Below are 12,470 nucleotides of genomic sequence, written 5' to 3'. Positions count from 1 at the left end.
GCGGCGCCCCCCTCAGGTCCAGCTCTGCCTTACAGAGGCTGAGGTCCGTGAATGTGAGCTCAGGCTCGTCATCTCTCTGAGCAACAAACCGAACGTACGATCTCTAAATAATGAACAACACAGGCTAACCCTAGCAGCTAGCTATATTAGCTTCACCTCCAAACCTACAGGATCCACAGTGTTGGCTCATAGTAGCACTGAGCTAGATTTGCTTAATGTTAAGACGCATTCTGTTAGCATAGCTCATCCCATACTTTATGTAAGTAAAGTATGTTAGCTAGGTTTGAGCTCACTGCTAACGTTAACCATTTTGTCTGGTTGTAATTTTAGCTTGCATGAACTGGGCTATGTTAGCTTTAGATTAGAACCAACTAAGGGAGCTAACGTTAGCATTGAGCTAACTGTAATGTTAGAAAATGTTAGCGAACATTTGGAGGTAAAACTGATATTGGTTGATTCTAACTTCACCCTAAGGCTGTTGCTGTTATCTCCAAATATTAGCTACATTAGCTTTACCTCCAAATCATTTAGCATGAACTTTGCCCCATGTTGAGTAATGCTAGCAGAAATTCATGTTAGCATTGAGCTCTGTTTTGAAGTCTGTAAAAACCAAAAAAGCAAGAGATGCCAGTTGTGTTAGCTTTATCTCTTAAAACGAGATAATTAATGCTAGCAGACAGCTAGCTAGCATTAATCTTGTCGTGGGTTATGGCTGACGACACGGACATTACATGTGTGTAATGTTCGTGATATAACTGAGGTTGGTTCATGCTAACTAGAGTGCTAGCTAACGTGAACAGTGCCTACGACATTAGTCAATATTAGATTTATGGTATAAAAGACTAATTAGCAGTTTGCCGTGAACTTCATGTTAGCATTGAGCTGGGTAATGCTAGGAGTAATGCCAGTCTTATGTTAGCTTCATCTCGCCGGGGCTGTAACATTAGCTGATGTTAGCAGTTAGGTGGTGCTAGCATTCCTTTGATGACTTTTAGTCACCGTTAGCGTTGAGCTATCACTGTTTTTAGCCACAAACCTCCACCTACACGGGTTTATTGGGTTAGCTCATGTTAGCAGTTAGCTTTTCTTCTTAGCGACTTTTAAATAATGGACGTTTGCTTCTAGACATGAGTTGGTGGTTTGTTGTTCAGAGAGCCGACGAGTCTGGAAGAATAAATAAATAAACTCGTCTCTAAGTGAAAGTGTTTGTATTTTGCTGATTGTCTGGTTCATTATGTCCTCACAGAGTTCACGTTTCTTAATAAAGACTCAACAGAAACTCCTCGTCTGTCGTCTTTAGCCTCGAGTTCGTTCAGTGTTTGGAGAATATCTCTCCTCCTCTTCTTTCCACCATGTTCTCCTCTCTAAGCCTCTTAAAGTTCTCCTCCCTGCTCTCAGCACATCTCACTGCAGAACCTTCTTTAGGAACCTTTCATCTCTGCCTCCATCTAGGAACAACCTCAGGGTTCTAGTTTAACTTCCTTAGAGCAAAGAGTTTCTCCATGTGGATAATTCTAAGAAACTCTGGGGACACAGACCTGATTGACTCTAAATGACAAAACTAATCCATTATCAGACATGATTTAGTTAATAAATGTAGTTTAAAGAAGGAAAACATGTTAAATTAATTTATCGTAGCTGGTGTTTCCTCATTGTTCTCATAAAGGTGAGACTGATATAATAGTAATATTCCAGATTTATGTGGATAAACGTGATAATTTTATGAGGAACCCTTAATAAACATAGAAGAAGAAGAAGAGAGCAGGACTCAGGACTCTGATCATTTTCTTTTTATTAAGCTCAAAGTGTTTCAGAACAGAATGAGAAACAGGACGAGGCTCCACTGTGACCTAAATTATTAATTCATTCATTTATTTTTTAATTTAATTCATTTATTTTCAGTAAATTATTTTACTTTATTGTATAGAGGCAAAAAAAAAAAAAAGAATTCATAATAAAACAATAATTGCCTGGTTTTAAATAAAAAGGATAAATCTCTTATTTAAAAGTTCCCAGCGTCGTGTTGTAAAGCTGATTTGTGTCGTCACAATGTGGATTTGAATTTTTTTTCAGGTAATATTTCATAAATCATTTTACAGACGTCCTGGAAAAGTTTTAAAGGTAAAGCTGCGTCTCAGTGGAGAAATAAGATGAAATAAAATAAAAATCAGCAGCAGGAGGAAGAGGAAGCTGTGATGATGCGTTCAGGTGACGTCGTAAAAGCTGCAGGAGGCAGAATCTGAATTTATCATTTATCTGAATCATTTAAATAATCAGTTTAATTAAATTAGACACTGTGTCATAGTGGATTATGATATATATGAATAATTAAGATATTATCATGACGTGTGTCACATTAAATGATCTCATACAATATGAATAAAAAACGTCCATGAAGGCAGAGCCTGATACATCCAGCAGGGGGCGAATTCTTTCTGCATCATAAAAAGCTTTGGTCCTGGCGGCTGCACCTGAACGCACCGTCACGGGGCGTGGCTTAGCAGGTAAATGGCAGGTGTGGTGTCGTGCGTCATGTGATGAATCCTCTGCAGAGAAATAAAAAGATTTAAAACAAACAACGTCACCTTTTATTTTACCGAGCTGCAGTTTTCTACCTGTCCAGAAGAGGCCGCTGGTCAGAGGCGGAAGAGAGGGGGCGTGGCTTATCCCCGCCCACTTGGTAAACGGCTCATCCCGATCCGGTCGATGGGAGGCGGGACTACTCGTCGTCGTGGCAACTGCGCCACCTTACTACAAAAAATTAATAAAATGGAAGCTAGCAGTTAGCTCTGTTAGCTTTGTTAGCTCTGTTAGCTAGCGTTCCTACCTTTGCTTGTTGTTTCTGCGTTTGGTTTCCATGGAGATGACGGACAGGCGGTCCAGAGGCGGGATGTTGTTGCCAGGGAAACCCCTCTTCCTCTTTGGTTCCATGACGTCATTCTCCATTATCAAATGCTCGTCCAATTGGAGCAGCTTTGCCGTTAGCTCCTCCCCCTCCTTCACACGTCCAGGCGGGGGCCGGTCTACGTGCTGGAATGAAAGGAAAGGGCAGCGGGATAAGGCTATGTACTGAAAGTAAATGAAATAAGACTAAATACTGGACAATAAGTCATGTGTTAAGATTGGATCCGTCTATATAGTGAAATGAAAGCGTGATAAGACTAACTGGGATACAGCTAAGTGCTGACACACATGAACATGGGATAAGGATATGTGCTGAAATGGGACCAGTGAAGGCAACAAATCCATACTGGAACTAAAGTGGGACAGGTCTATGTGCTGTAATCAAAGTGTGAGGACAGTTTCAGAGGATAAGGCTAAATACTGAACAGGGTGGGATTAGATCCGCGTTTGCTTGTAAAAGCAAATGTTCAGGTGATCATAACTTTCTTGTTTTTGTACGACCTGTTTACTGGTTCAGATAAATGGGATGGGATAAGGCTAAATACTGGACAGAGCTGGGATCAAAGTTGGATAGGTCTATATCCTGAAATACAGTCTGATAAGACAGAGGTGGGATAAGGCTATGTGCTGAAATAAGAGGAGGCTTGGCTGTGTCTATGTTCTGGAGAGTGTTGATAGAATCTCACGCTGCTCTGCTGTGTTTTCATTGGTCGACAGAGCAGCGTCTGACTTCCTGTCTGACAGATCACGTCTCCAGACTAAACACAAAACATCAGCTGATACCAGGAGCTGCTTGGTTTAACCCCAGGACCATTTCATGGGAAACGACCTGATGTTGTTCTGCTGCTGCTCAAAACCAGGAGCTAAAAGAGGCTAAAAGAGGCTAAAAGGCTAAACTCTGTGGAGCTACAACTTAATAAATGGAATAAATTAATAAATGGAAATTATTATTGAACCTTAAATTAAATTAAATTAAATTAAATTAAATTAAATTAAATTTAAACCTTTGTTTTGTGTCATGTATAACATTTTGCAGTCACCAGAATTTATGTCTTTTCTTATTAGTTTATTATTTTTATTGCAGAATCTGTTTTATTTTTTCTTCTCTGAACTAGTAAATATATATTTTATGGGTCAACAGTCATTTAATAGTGTTTTCAATGACAAAAGTCAACATTTAGTGAGAAAACACTAAAAAAAATAAAATAAAAATATGGAATAAATTAACATATTTTTAAATATGATATTTTAGACAATGGGTCATTGTGGAAGGAACAATAATAATAATAATAATAATAATAATAATAATAATATAACATATCTCCTGCATCATATCTGATTTTACTAGAACATGATAAATAAAATATGAAGTCGTTAAAGGCTCAATAAAATAAATATTCAGATTCAGAGATAAATTAGCAAAGATTTCCCTGAAAATAAATAAATAAAAATATTCCACGAAGGCGGCAGAGCCTGATGAATCCAGCAGGGGGCAGAGGACCAGGCTCAGACTGATGCAGAGAGGTCAAAGGTCAGGTTCAGGGTCTCGTCTCTGACCTGGAGAGAGATGGAGGCGACGAGGCAGGAGATCAACAAACAGCTGAACGGCTTCATCTGGAGACGAGAGAGAAAAAACATCAGACTTTATCTGTAGAGAGAAAAGAAATAAGAGTAAAAACAATCAAACAAGAGAGAAAGAGATAAAATCACATTAATAACACAAGAAAAATGAGAACGATTGAAACTGTAACAGAGACAAATGTTTAAATAGTCAATAAATAGTTAAGATTCAGTTAAAAGTCAAACTGAAGCTCGAACACTCTGAGCTCGATTAACCGGCCTGATGCTGTTTCTATGACCTCATTACATAAAAACACTAGATGTTAGTAAACATCTCATCAGATCTCAATCATCACCAATAAATAAACAACAATAATAATAAATAACAGGAAATACATGATAAATAAAACAGTCATCTAGACAAAATAATTCATAAAAATAATTCAAATATGAGCCGTGACATCACCTTAATTAATTCATTAATTATCAATAAGAATAATAATCATCACTCACACACACACACACACACACACACACACACACACACACACATGAATCAAATAAAACATGTTTAAATAAATGAGACTAAACTCAAACTATATTTTCAGGTTTAAATGTTTTTGTGGAGAAAAGTTTTGAGTTTAGAATTAAAAAGTTCATCTGAGCTTCACACACACACACACACACACAGTAACACACACACACAGTAACACACACACACACGTTTGTACCTTCATCTTCATCTTCGTCCTTCGTCTTCGTCCTGTGTCTCCTCCTCTTGTGTCTCCTCAGGTTTTATAGCTGCCGGGGAAACTCTCGTCCAATCAGCAGCCTGCGCTCTGATGACATCACTTCCTCTGCCTCCTTCCTCCCAACGTCTCATGTCATCATCATCATCATCATCATCATCATCATCATCACCAGGTTCATTACCTGTAAATCAAAGCTCCTGGGACCAGTCACTCCTCCTCCTGCTCCTCCTCCTCCTCCTTCTCCTCTTTCTCTTCCTCCTCCTCCTGCTCCTCCTCCTCCTCTTTCTCCTCCTCCTCCTCCTCCTCCTTCTTCTGTAACTTTTAGAACAAACATTGTCTCAGGTTCTGACGTTTTATTCATTTCTAAACTTTATAATAAAACAGTGGAGACGTGAAGTCTGAAAAAACAAACACGAGTCTTTTCTCTTCTCTTGTGTTTCTGTTGCTACGGGCGACGGGTCCGTCCATCCATCCCTCTGTCCCGGGTTAATGACTCCTCCTCCTCCTCTAATGACTCTAATTGTCACCACGGAAACACCTTTGACCTCTAATTACTTTCCTCCAGGTGATGTCATGTCACCTCCCCGTCGCCATGGGAACGGGAAACATGGATGTAAATAGAGACACAGAAGGAGCAGAGACCGATGGGCCCATATTATTATTAATAATAATCAGTTAACTGTTAATTAACATACAACCTCTCTTAGTTTGACTGAATGACGTGGATGAGATGCTAACTAGCGCGCTAGCTTCGTACTGACCTCTAGAGGTCACTGCTGCATCCATTTAAAGATGGCCGCCACTGCCCCGGACCTGGTTCAGCTTCAGTTCTGCTGGAGACTCGTAGCATGAACTGCTGTTATGATGCTACATGCTGTGTTGCTACATTACATATAATTATTGGATGTTGCGTTGCTGGGTGATGTTGTTGGAGGATGTTTCGTTAATGGATGATGTTGCGTTGCTGGGTGAGGGGATCTGTTAAGGACGATTAAGGAGCTCCAGGTGAGTCATGGCTTTAAATCTGGACCAACATCCTCAGGCGTCACCGTGGCAACGGGGACAACAACGTCCTCATGTAGAGGAGCCGAGGGGCCAAGATGGCTGACGACATGTTCCAGCTTCATGTCTGGAACCAGGTTCATGGTGAAGTCAGATCAGCTGATGAATCTGAACCTGAGCCGCCACCAGAGACCAGGAAACTGCTGCTCACCTGCTTCTCTGCAGGATTTCCAGCGTCCTGCTGCAGGAAAAACACAGATCAGGTGACTCCTCCTGGACGATGACTCAGTCTGTTCTGTCTGAGACCGTGACCTGCACCAGAGACCGTGACCTGCACCAGGCCTCAGAAAGAACCAGAAGAATCACAATTTAAAACGGCTGCAGTTCCTCCTGCAGCCACACGGGGGCAGCTCACAGCAGCAGATCCACCAGGAAAAGCTGAGACATTATTCAGAGTTTTAACTGTTGAAGTTAACATCTCATCATTCCAGTTAATTTAGGACGTATCCAAAGTAACTGACTCCTGTTCATGAACATGTTGCAGCTCATTCATGGTCTCGGTCTCTTTTTAAAGACAAGACTCTGAAGTTTCTATTACTGAAGTCAGAATCTCTCTAAGTGGTTTAGTTCTGGACGAATCAAAGCTGGAACACAGGTAAAAATAACAAGTTGTTGGGTTCATGTTGCATCACGCAGCATTTACTGAAACACAGCTGGAGTCCAGACTCTGACTGGTTCATGAAGCTGCTGCTGTCACATAAACCAGAGGAACGATGGAGTTTTAACACTGAAGACATCAACTACAGTTGTTCCAATAAAAGTCTCTGTTATTCTGAGGTTTAGTTTTATAGCTGTGAACATAACACGACACTGAGACCTGGAAATAAACTGAAATTTCTCTTCATTTCGTTGTGTTTCACACTAACAATGAAAATTTAAAAGTGGAACTAGACGTTACTGAACATGAAAATGGACCGAGAAGAAACAGCTGCAGTAAAAGAAGCTAAAGTTAGGCTACGGTAAAGCTATGCTAAGCTAAAGTGAATCTAATTTAAAGCTAAGGTAACGTTCATGCTAATCTAAGGGAAAGCTAAAATAAAGCTCATGTTAATATAAGTAAGTCTAAAGTAAAGCTAAGGTACCGCTAACATTAAGGCAATGCTAAAGCTAACATTAAGGCAATGCTAAAGCTAACATTAAGGCAATGCTAAAGCTAACACTGATCTCGGGTAAAGCTAAGGTAAAGCTAATGTTAGGCTAAAGTAAATCAAATTTAAAGCTAATGTTAAGTTATGTTGTAATAGTTCAGTTCATTGAATGTAAACTCGTTCATGAACGCGTTCTTCTTTGTTATTTTTAGGTTAATGTGCCATCGATCTAAAACACGTCTATGAATCGCTGTTGATTTGTGAACCAGAGGAACAACATTCACGTTTGGCCTCTTTGAAGAAGCTGTTAGCCGTTAGCCGTTAGCCGTCGATCAGGGCTGCAGAAACAAACCTTTAAGTGTTTCTAATCATCCTGTAATAATCCCCTGTCACACGGAGGCGGACGTTTGACTGACGCAGCTCCACAAACAATGAGCCGGTTTTAACGTTTTATCCTCCGGCTTCAACGTTTCGGTCTGGAAACAACAACGATTCTTTAAAAAACCAGATTTTAAACCAGACGCAGCAACTTAAACCCGACTCATTTAAAAACATGTGACTTTTATTCACCTCTATAACTCATCTGTGTCCATTTCTTTCTTCATCTAAAAACATCTCTTTTGGAAATACTGACGGATCTTTACATGTTTTATATACTTTATAAACCTCCTTTTTTTTTCTCAACTAAAACGTTTGATCCTTGTTTTATACGTGTGGAGGTCAAAGGTCACAGAGGATTTGAAACCAGCTGATAAAAATAAAGTTTATTAAAACATTTGTGTGGTAAAAGAGAAAAGTGTTGGATGATGAGCCCCTGTTAGCTGCTAGCTTTTAGCTTTTAGCTGTTAGCTGCTAGCTTTTAGCTGCTAGCTGTTAGCTTTTAGCTGTGAGGCTTTGAAGGTGGAGCCATGTTTGTTGTCCATTTACTGTATTTGTACATACCAGGAATTTGCCTTGTGTTTTACTTTTGCTGCATAAAAATATAGAATAAGATAAAAAGTAAAATAAATAAACATAAACAACTAAAATACTGTAAAACTATACAAAAATATTCATTGTACAACACAACAAAAGGAACATAGGATGGTTCGGGTTTCAGGTGTGTTTTATTGTTTTTATTGTTTATTAAAGCTAAGTTAAAGCTACAGAAACTAAGGTGAAGCTAAAGTGAAGCTAATGTTAAGTTAACATTGGAATAGAATAGAATAGAATAGAATAGAATAGAATAGAATAGAATAGAATAGAACATGGGGCAGAAAAGTAAGAAGAATAAAGAGCAGACTGTGTAAAAGATAAATAATATCATTTAAAAAGTAGAATAGAATAAACAAAATACGTGTATTTGCATCTATACAAAATGATTGAATTGTGATAGTTGGATATTGCACATTAAGCTAAGCTAAAGCTAAGCTAAGCTAAGCTTAAGCTGCTGTAGCGTTGTGTGTTTCCAGGTGGATGTTGTTGTTGTTGCAGCTGCTGTTAAATAAAGTTGGAGAGTCTCACGTGAGCTGGTCGTATTTCCAGCGCCGTGGACGAGTCACACATTAAACTCTGTTGTGCAATCCCTGAATAGTTCAACTTTTCTTTCTCTTGCCGTTACAACTACTACTACTGTTGCCGTGGCGACGGGCAGCGCTGGCTCGCCGGGTCGCCCCCTCCAGGCTTGGCCTCCGTTCAGACACTCGGCGTTTGGTTCAGAGACACAACAGCCACCAGCCGAACGCTCTCGGCCTTTTCTGCTCCTGTTTGGAGCTTTTTGTGGCAACGAGCGACAAAAAAACACTGGAAAAAAATCTAAACAAAACCAAAAAAAAAAAGGAGGTTTCTGGTTTTCATCACGATTTATCCTCCAGTGACAGGACAGATTAGAGGCTTCACAACAAACACACACACATATATATATTTATATATATGAAACTTAATAAAAAACAGAGAAACAGAACTAATCCAGAAAGTTTCTTCAGCGTCTGATGACGAAGGAACAAGATTAGAAGATTATTAAAAAAGAGCTTCACTAACGTCCTCACAGGACAATTATCAAGAAGAAGGAGAAGAAAGAGAAGAAAGAGAAGAAGAAGAAGAAGAAGAAGAAGGAGAAGAAGGAGAAGAAGAAGGAGAAAGAGAAGAAGAAGAAGAAGAAGAAGAAGGAGAAGAAGAAGGAGAAAGAGAAGAAGAAGAAGTCGTCGTCACTGTGTTTGATTTAGAGACACAACAGGAAGAAGAACATCAACAGCAACAAATTAAAAATGAAGAAGAAGATGAGGAGGAAGAATGAGAGTGTTCAGAGTGACCTCGACCATGACATGAGTCGTGTGTGTAATCAGAAGATAGTCACCATTCAGCCATAACATTATGACCACTGATCCCTGCAGCTGCAGGTTTTAAAAACAAGAACAACATCAGGAAATACGCAGCACTACAGCAGCTTTAGCTTAGCTTAATGTTAGCTTAGCTTTAGCTCTACATCAGATTCCCTGTAGCTGTAGCCGAGGCCGGTAGCAGCGTAACCACAGTGACAGTTCAGATCAGAGTCTCCTGCAGCGACTCAAACTCAAAGACTTAGAGGAAGAGGAAAGTCTTGGTCCTGAGGGGGTCGGCCTCCTGAACCCAGACTGGATCAAGGCTCCGCCTCCCGTTCTACCCCAGAACCTCCAGGAACCAGAAGGAAAACTCAACTTTACTGGTTCTCTGAGACGTCAGAATCAGAATGAGAAAACTTTATTAATCCTTCAGGGAAACAGGACGCGAGTGACCAACACTCAGAGGCCTTTAAGGACATGAACCAGTCAGCCATAACATTATGACCACTAGGTGACTCATTTTGTCTTTGGAGTTGATGTTAAGAGCAGAACCAATGATCTACAGAGTCCAAGGACCAAGTTTCACTGGTTCCACTGGTTCTGGTAGAAAGAACTCAGTGGATCTCAGCTAATAAATGGACTAATCATTTTAAAGACTCCTCCATAATCCAAAAAAGCTGGACTTGTAGAAGAATTATGGAAATTAATGTCCCCAGTTTCTGGTCAAGCAAGTTTCTGGTGGGTTTTACCAGAGTTTTTTCTATTTAAACCTCAACTTCCCACTAGTTTATCAGAACTGAAGAAGCTACTTGGATGAAACGTCTTCAAGAAATCCTACAAGTCCAGCTGAACTTATTCAACGTTTTTTTGGATTATTATGACCTGGATGACTGACAGATCCTCCATAATCCCTACAACACCTTCATCTATAGACATGTAGCTTTCAGTTTAGCCTCAGTCGCTCATTTAGCTTCACACAGATGAAAGTAAGTTTCTGAACCAGACTCCACCATCGAGTCCTCAGAGACGTCCACAGCTCTTTTATTTGTTTTGAGGAGTTTAATTGAGCCGCATTAACTCTAATATAGAAATAATTGAAAAGTTGTGTGGTCAGGTTTTAGATTTAAAGGGGGTTCAGTTCTCTGGATTCCTGTCGGGATTAAACCAGATTAGCTTGTGGAGTTGGAGGGAACCTGCTGAGGAGGGAACAGACCACGACTTCAACCTGACGCCGTTTCACTCTCAGACTCACAAATCATTTTCCACCGATGTCATTTTCCACTGATGTCATCCCACATACAAACGGATCCTCCGGCCTTATGCTAAGCTAAGTTAGCTCCGTCCTGTCTCACATCTAAAACCAGTCCTCTGGAGGAGGTTGCCGTGGTAACAGAGGCTGATGAATGGATGTGAAATACCTGGACCGACCTGACACTGACGGGTTCAAGGCCACAGTCACAGAATGTTCCAGGTCTGGTTTAACGTGATCTGACCAGAGCTACGTCCTCAAACCTCCACCCTGTGATTCGTGAATGCAGGAGAATAATAGCATCACGTTACAACGGCAGCACAATTCATTCCTCCGAGACTCTGTCACAATGGAAACATCAGACCTCTGCTCGTTCACACTCCGGTGCCCAGGGAGAACGCTTTGTCCGAACATTTCTAACCATTTCTAACCGTGGAGGGGTCGCGTGTCCCGGCAGCCGGCCAATGAGGGGGCTGGACGGAGGTGATGTCACCAGGTGTGTTGGCGCATTGTGGCGAGAGCAGAGGGAGGAACGACGCCCGGCGACACCCGACTCCTCTGCACCGCTGGAAACCTGTCATTAGCCGTCAGTCACTCAAAGTAATCTGATTACAGCCGAACGCAGCGACGGGGCCGCGACCAAAGGACGGGACGGTTAGAGGAGACGAGGACAGGACACATTCAGCATTTAACAGGAGGACGAAGACAATGGACTCAAAGACCAACAGCTCAAAGACGACAAGGAACCAGGAACCGGCTAAATATAGATCTACTACAATCACTGGCTTCACTAACGTACACGGTGTTTCTCCTGTTCTGCACTTCACTCAATTATTAACGTCTAATGTGGTCTACAAGGTCCCCCCTCTGACCTGGTTTATCAGGAACCATGAAGAAGAACAAGTGTCCTCATGTTTCTAATGTGATGATGTTGATGATGTTCTAATGTGACAAATACATGTTTACATTAGTTTAAGGACCAGGAACCGGATATGAGACCAGAACCAGATATGAGACCAGAACCAGATATGAGACCAGGAACCAGATATTAGACCAGAACCAGATATGAGACATTCATTGATCTGGATTTAACTCATGAACATTAAAAGTTAAACCGTTTTCTTTTGTCCTGTAGAAACACTTAGAGTTTCCATGTAAAGCGTTAAATATATTTAAGGGTATAATTACATTTTTCAATGCAACTCACGTGTGAATGACTATTATTAAGTTTCTATTCTGTGTGTATGAGATGACGTCTCATATATTTTATCTTGTAACTCGTATAAACTGTTTTTAGGGGCTTTGCTGATGAACATCTTTAGTTTAGTGTTTAGTTTTCTCTAAAGTCCCGTCCTTGGTTTCATGTGTTTCAGGTTGAAGCAGCTGGTTCTGTGATCAGAACCTGGGGCAGCGACCCCCCCCTGCCCCCCCCCCCATGTCTCTCCCAGGGCTTTAATTGGCCCAGAGCTGCCAGCAGGACGCCATTGTGGACGTTAAAGAAGCTTAGCAGCACGAGGCCGATGGCCAGCGACTCACGACTCAGAGGATGTTAGAG

At 40.9% G+C, this 12,470-nt stretch overlaps 2 protein-coding genes across 3 annotated transcripts in view; one reads left to right on the top strand and one right to left on the bottom strand.

The window, feature by feature from the left end:
• Positions 1–1,279, top strand: part of LOC125013087 (protein IWS1 homolog) — a 9,996-nt gene extending 8,717 nt beyond the window's left edge. For both annotated transcript variants that reach the window (XM_047593391.1, XM_047593389.1), the window contains one exon: positions 1–1,279. This exon is cut by the window's left edge and continues 204 nt beyond it. The gene's annotated coding sequence lies outside the window, so the exon portion shown is untranslated.
• A 1,209-nt stretch (positions 1,280–2,488) lies between these two features.
• Positions 2,489–5,229, bottom strand: ostn (osteocrin). Its single transcript, XM_047594988.1, has 5 exons — positions 5,196–5,229; positions 4,462–4,518; positions 2,828–3,030; positions 2,616–2,751; positions 2,489–2,546 (listed from the first exon to the last, which is right to left on the bottom strand). The coding sequence occupies exons 1-4, from the start codon at positions 5,205–5,207 to the stop codon at positions 2,664–2,666; spliced, it is 360 nt and encodes a 119-aa protein (XP_047450944.1). The 5' UTR covers positions 5,208–5,229; the 3' UTR covers positions 2,489–2,546; positions 2,616–2,663.
• Between the last annotated feature and the right edge of the window lie 7,241 nt (positions 5,230–12,470).

Source organism: Mugil cephalus, chromosome 9 (genome assembly GCF_022458985.1).
Source record: "Mugil cephalus isolate CIBA_MC_2020 chromosome 9, CIBA_Mcephalus_1.1, whole genome shotgun sequence".
Taxonomy (NCBI): Eukaryota; Metazoa; Chordata; class Actinopteri; order Mugiliformes; family Mugilidae; genus Mugil; species Mugil cephalus.
The sequence above is the reverse complement of the archived record's forward strand: the minus strand, read 5'-3'. Positions and strand labels throughout refer to the sequence as shown.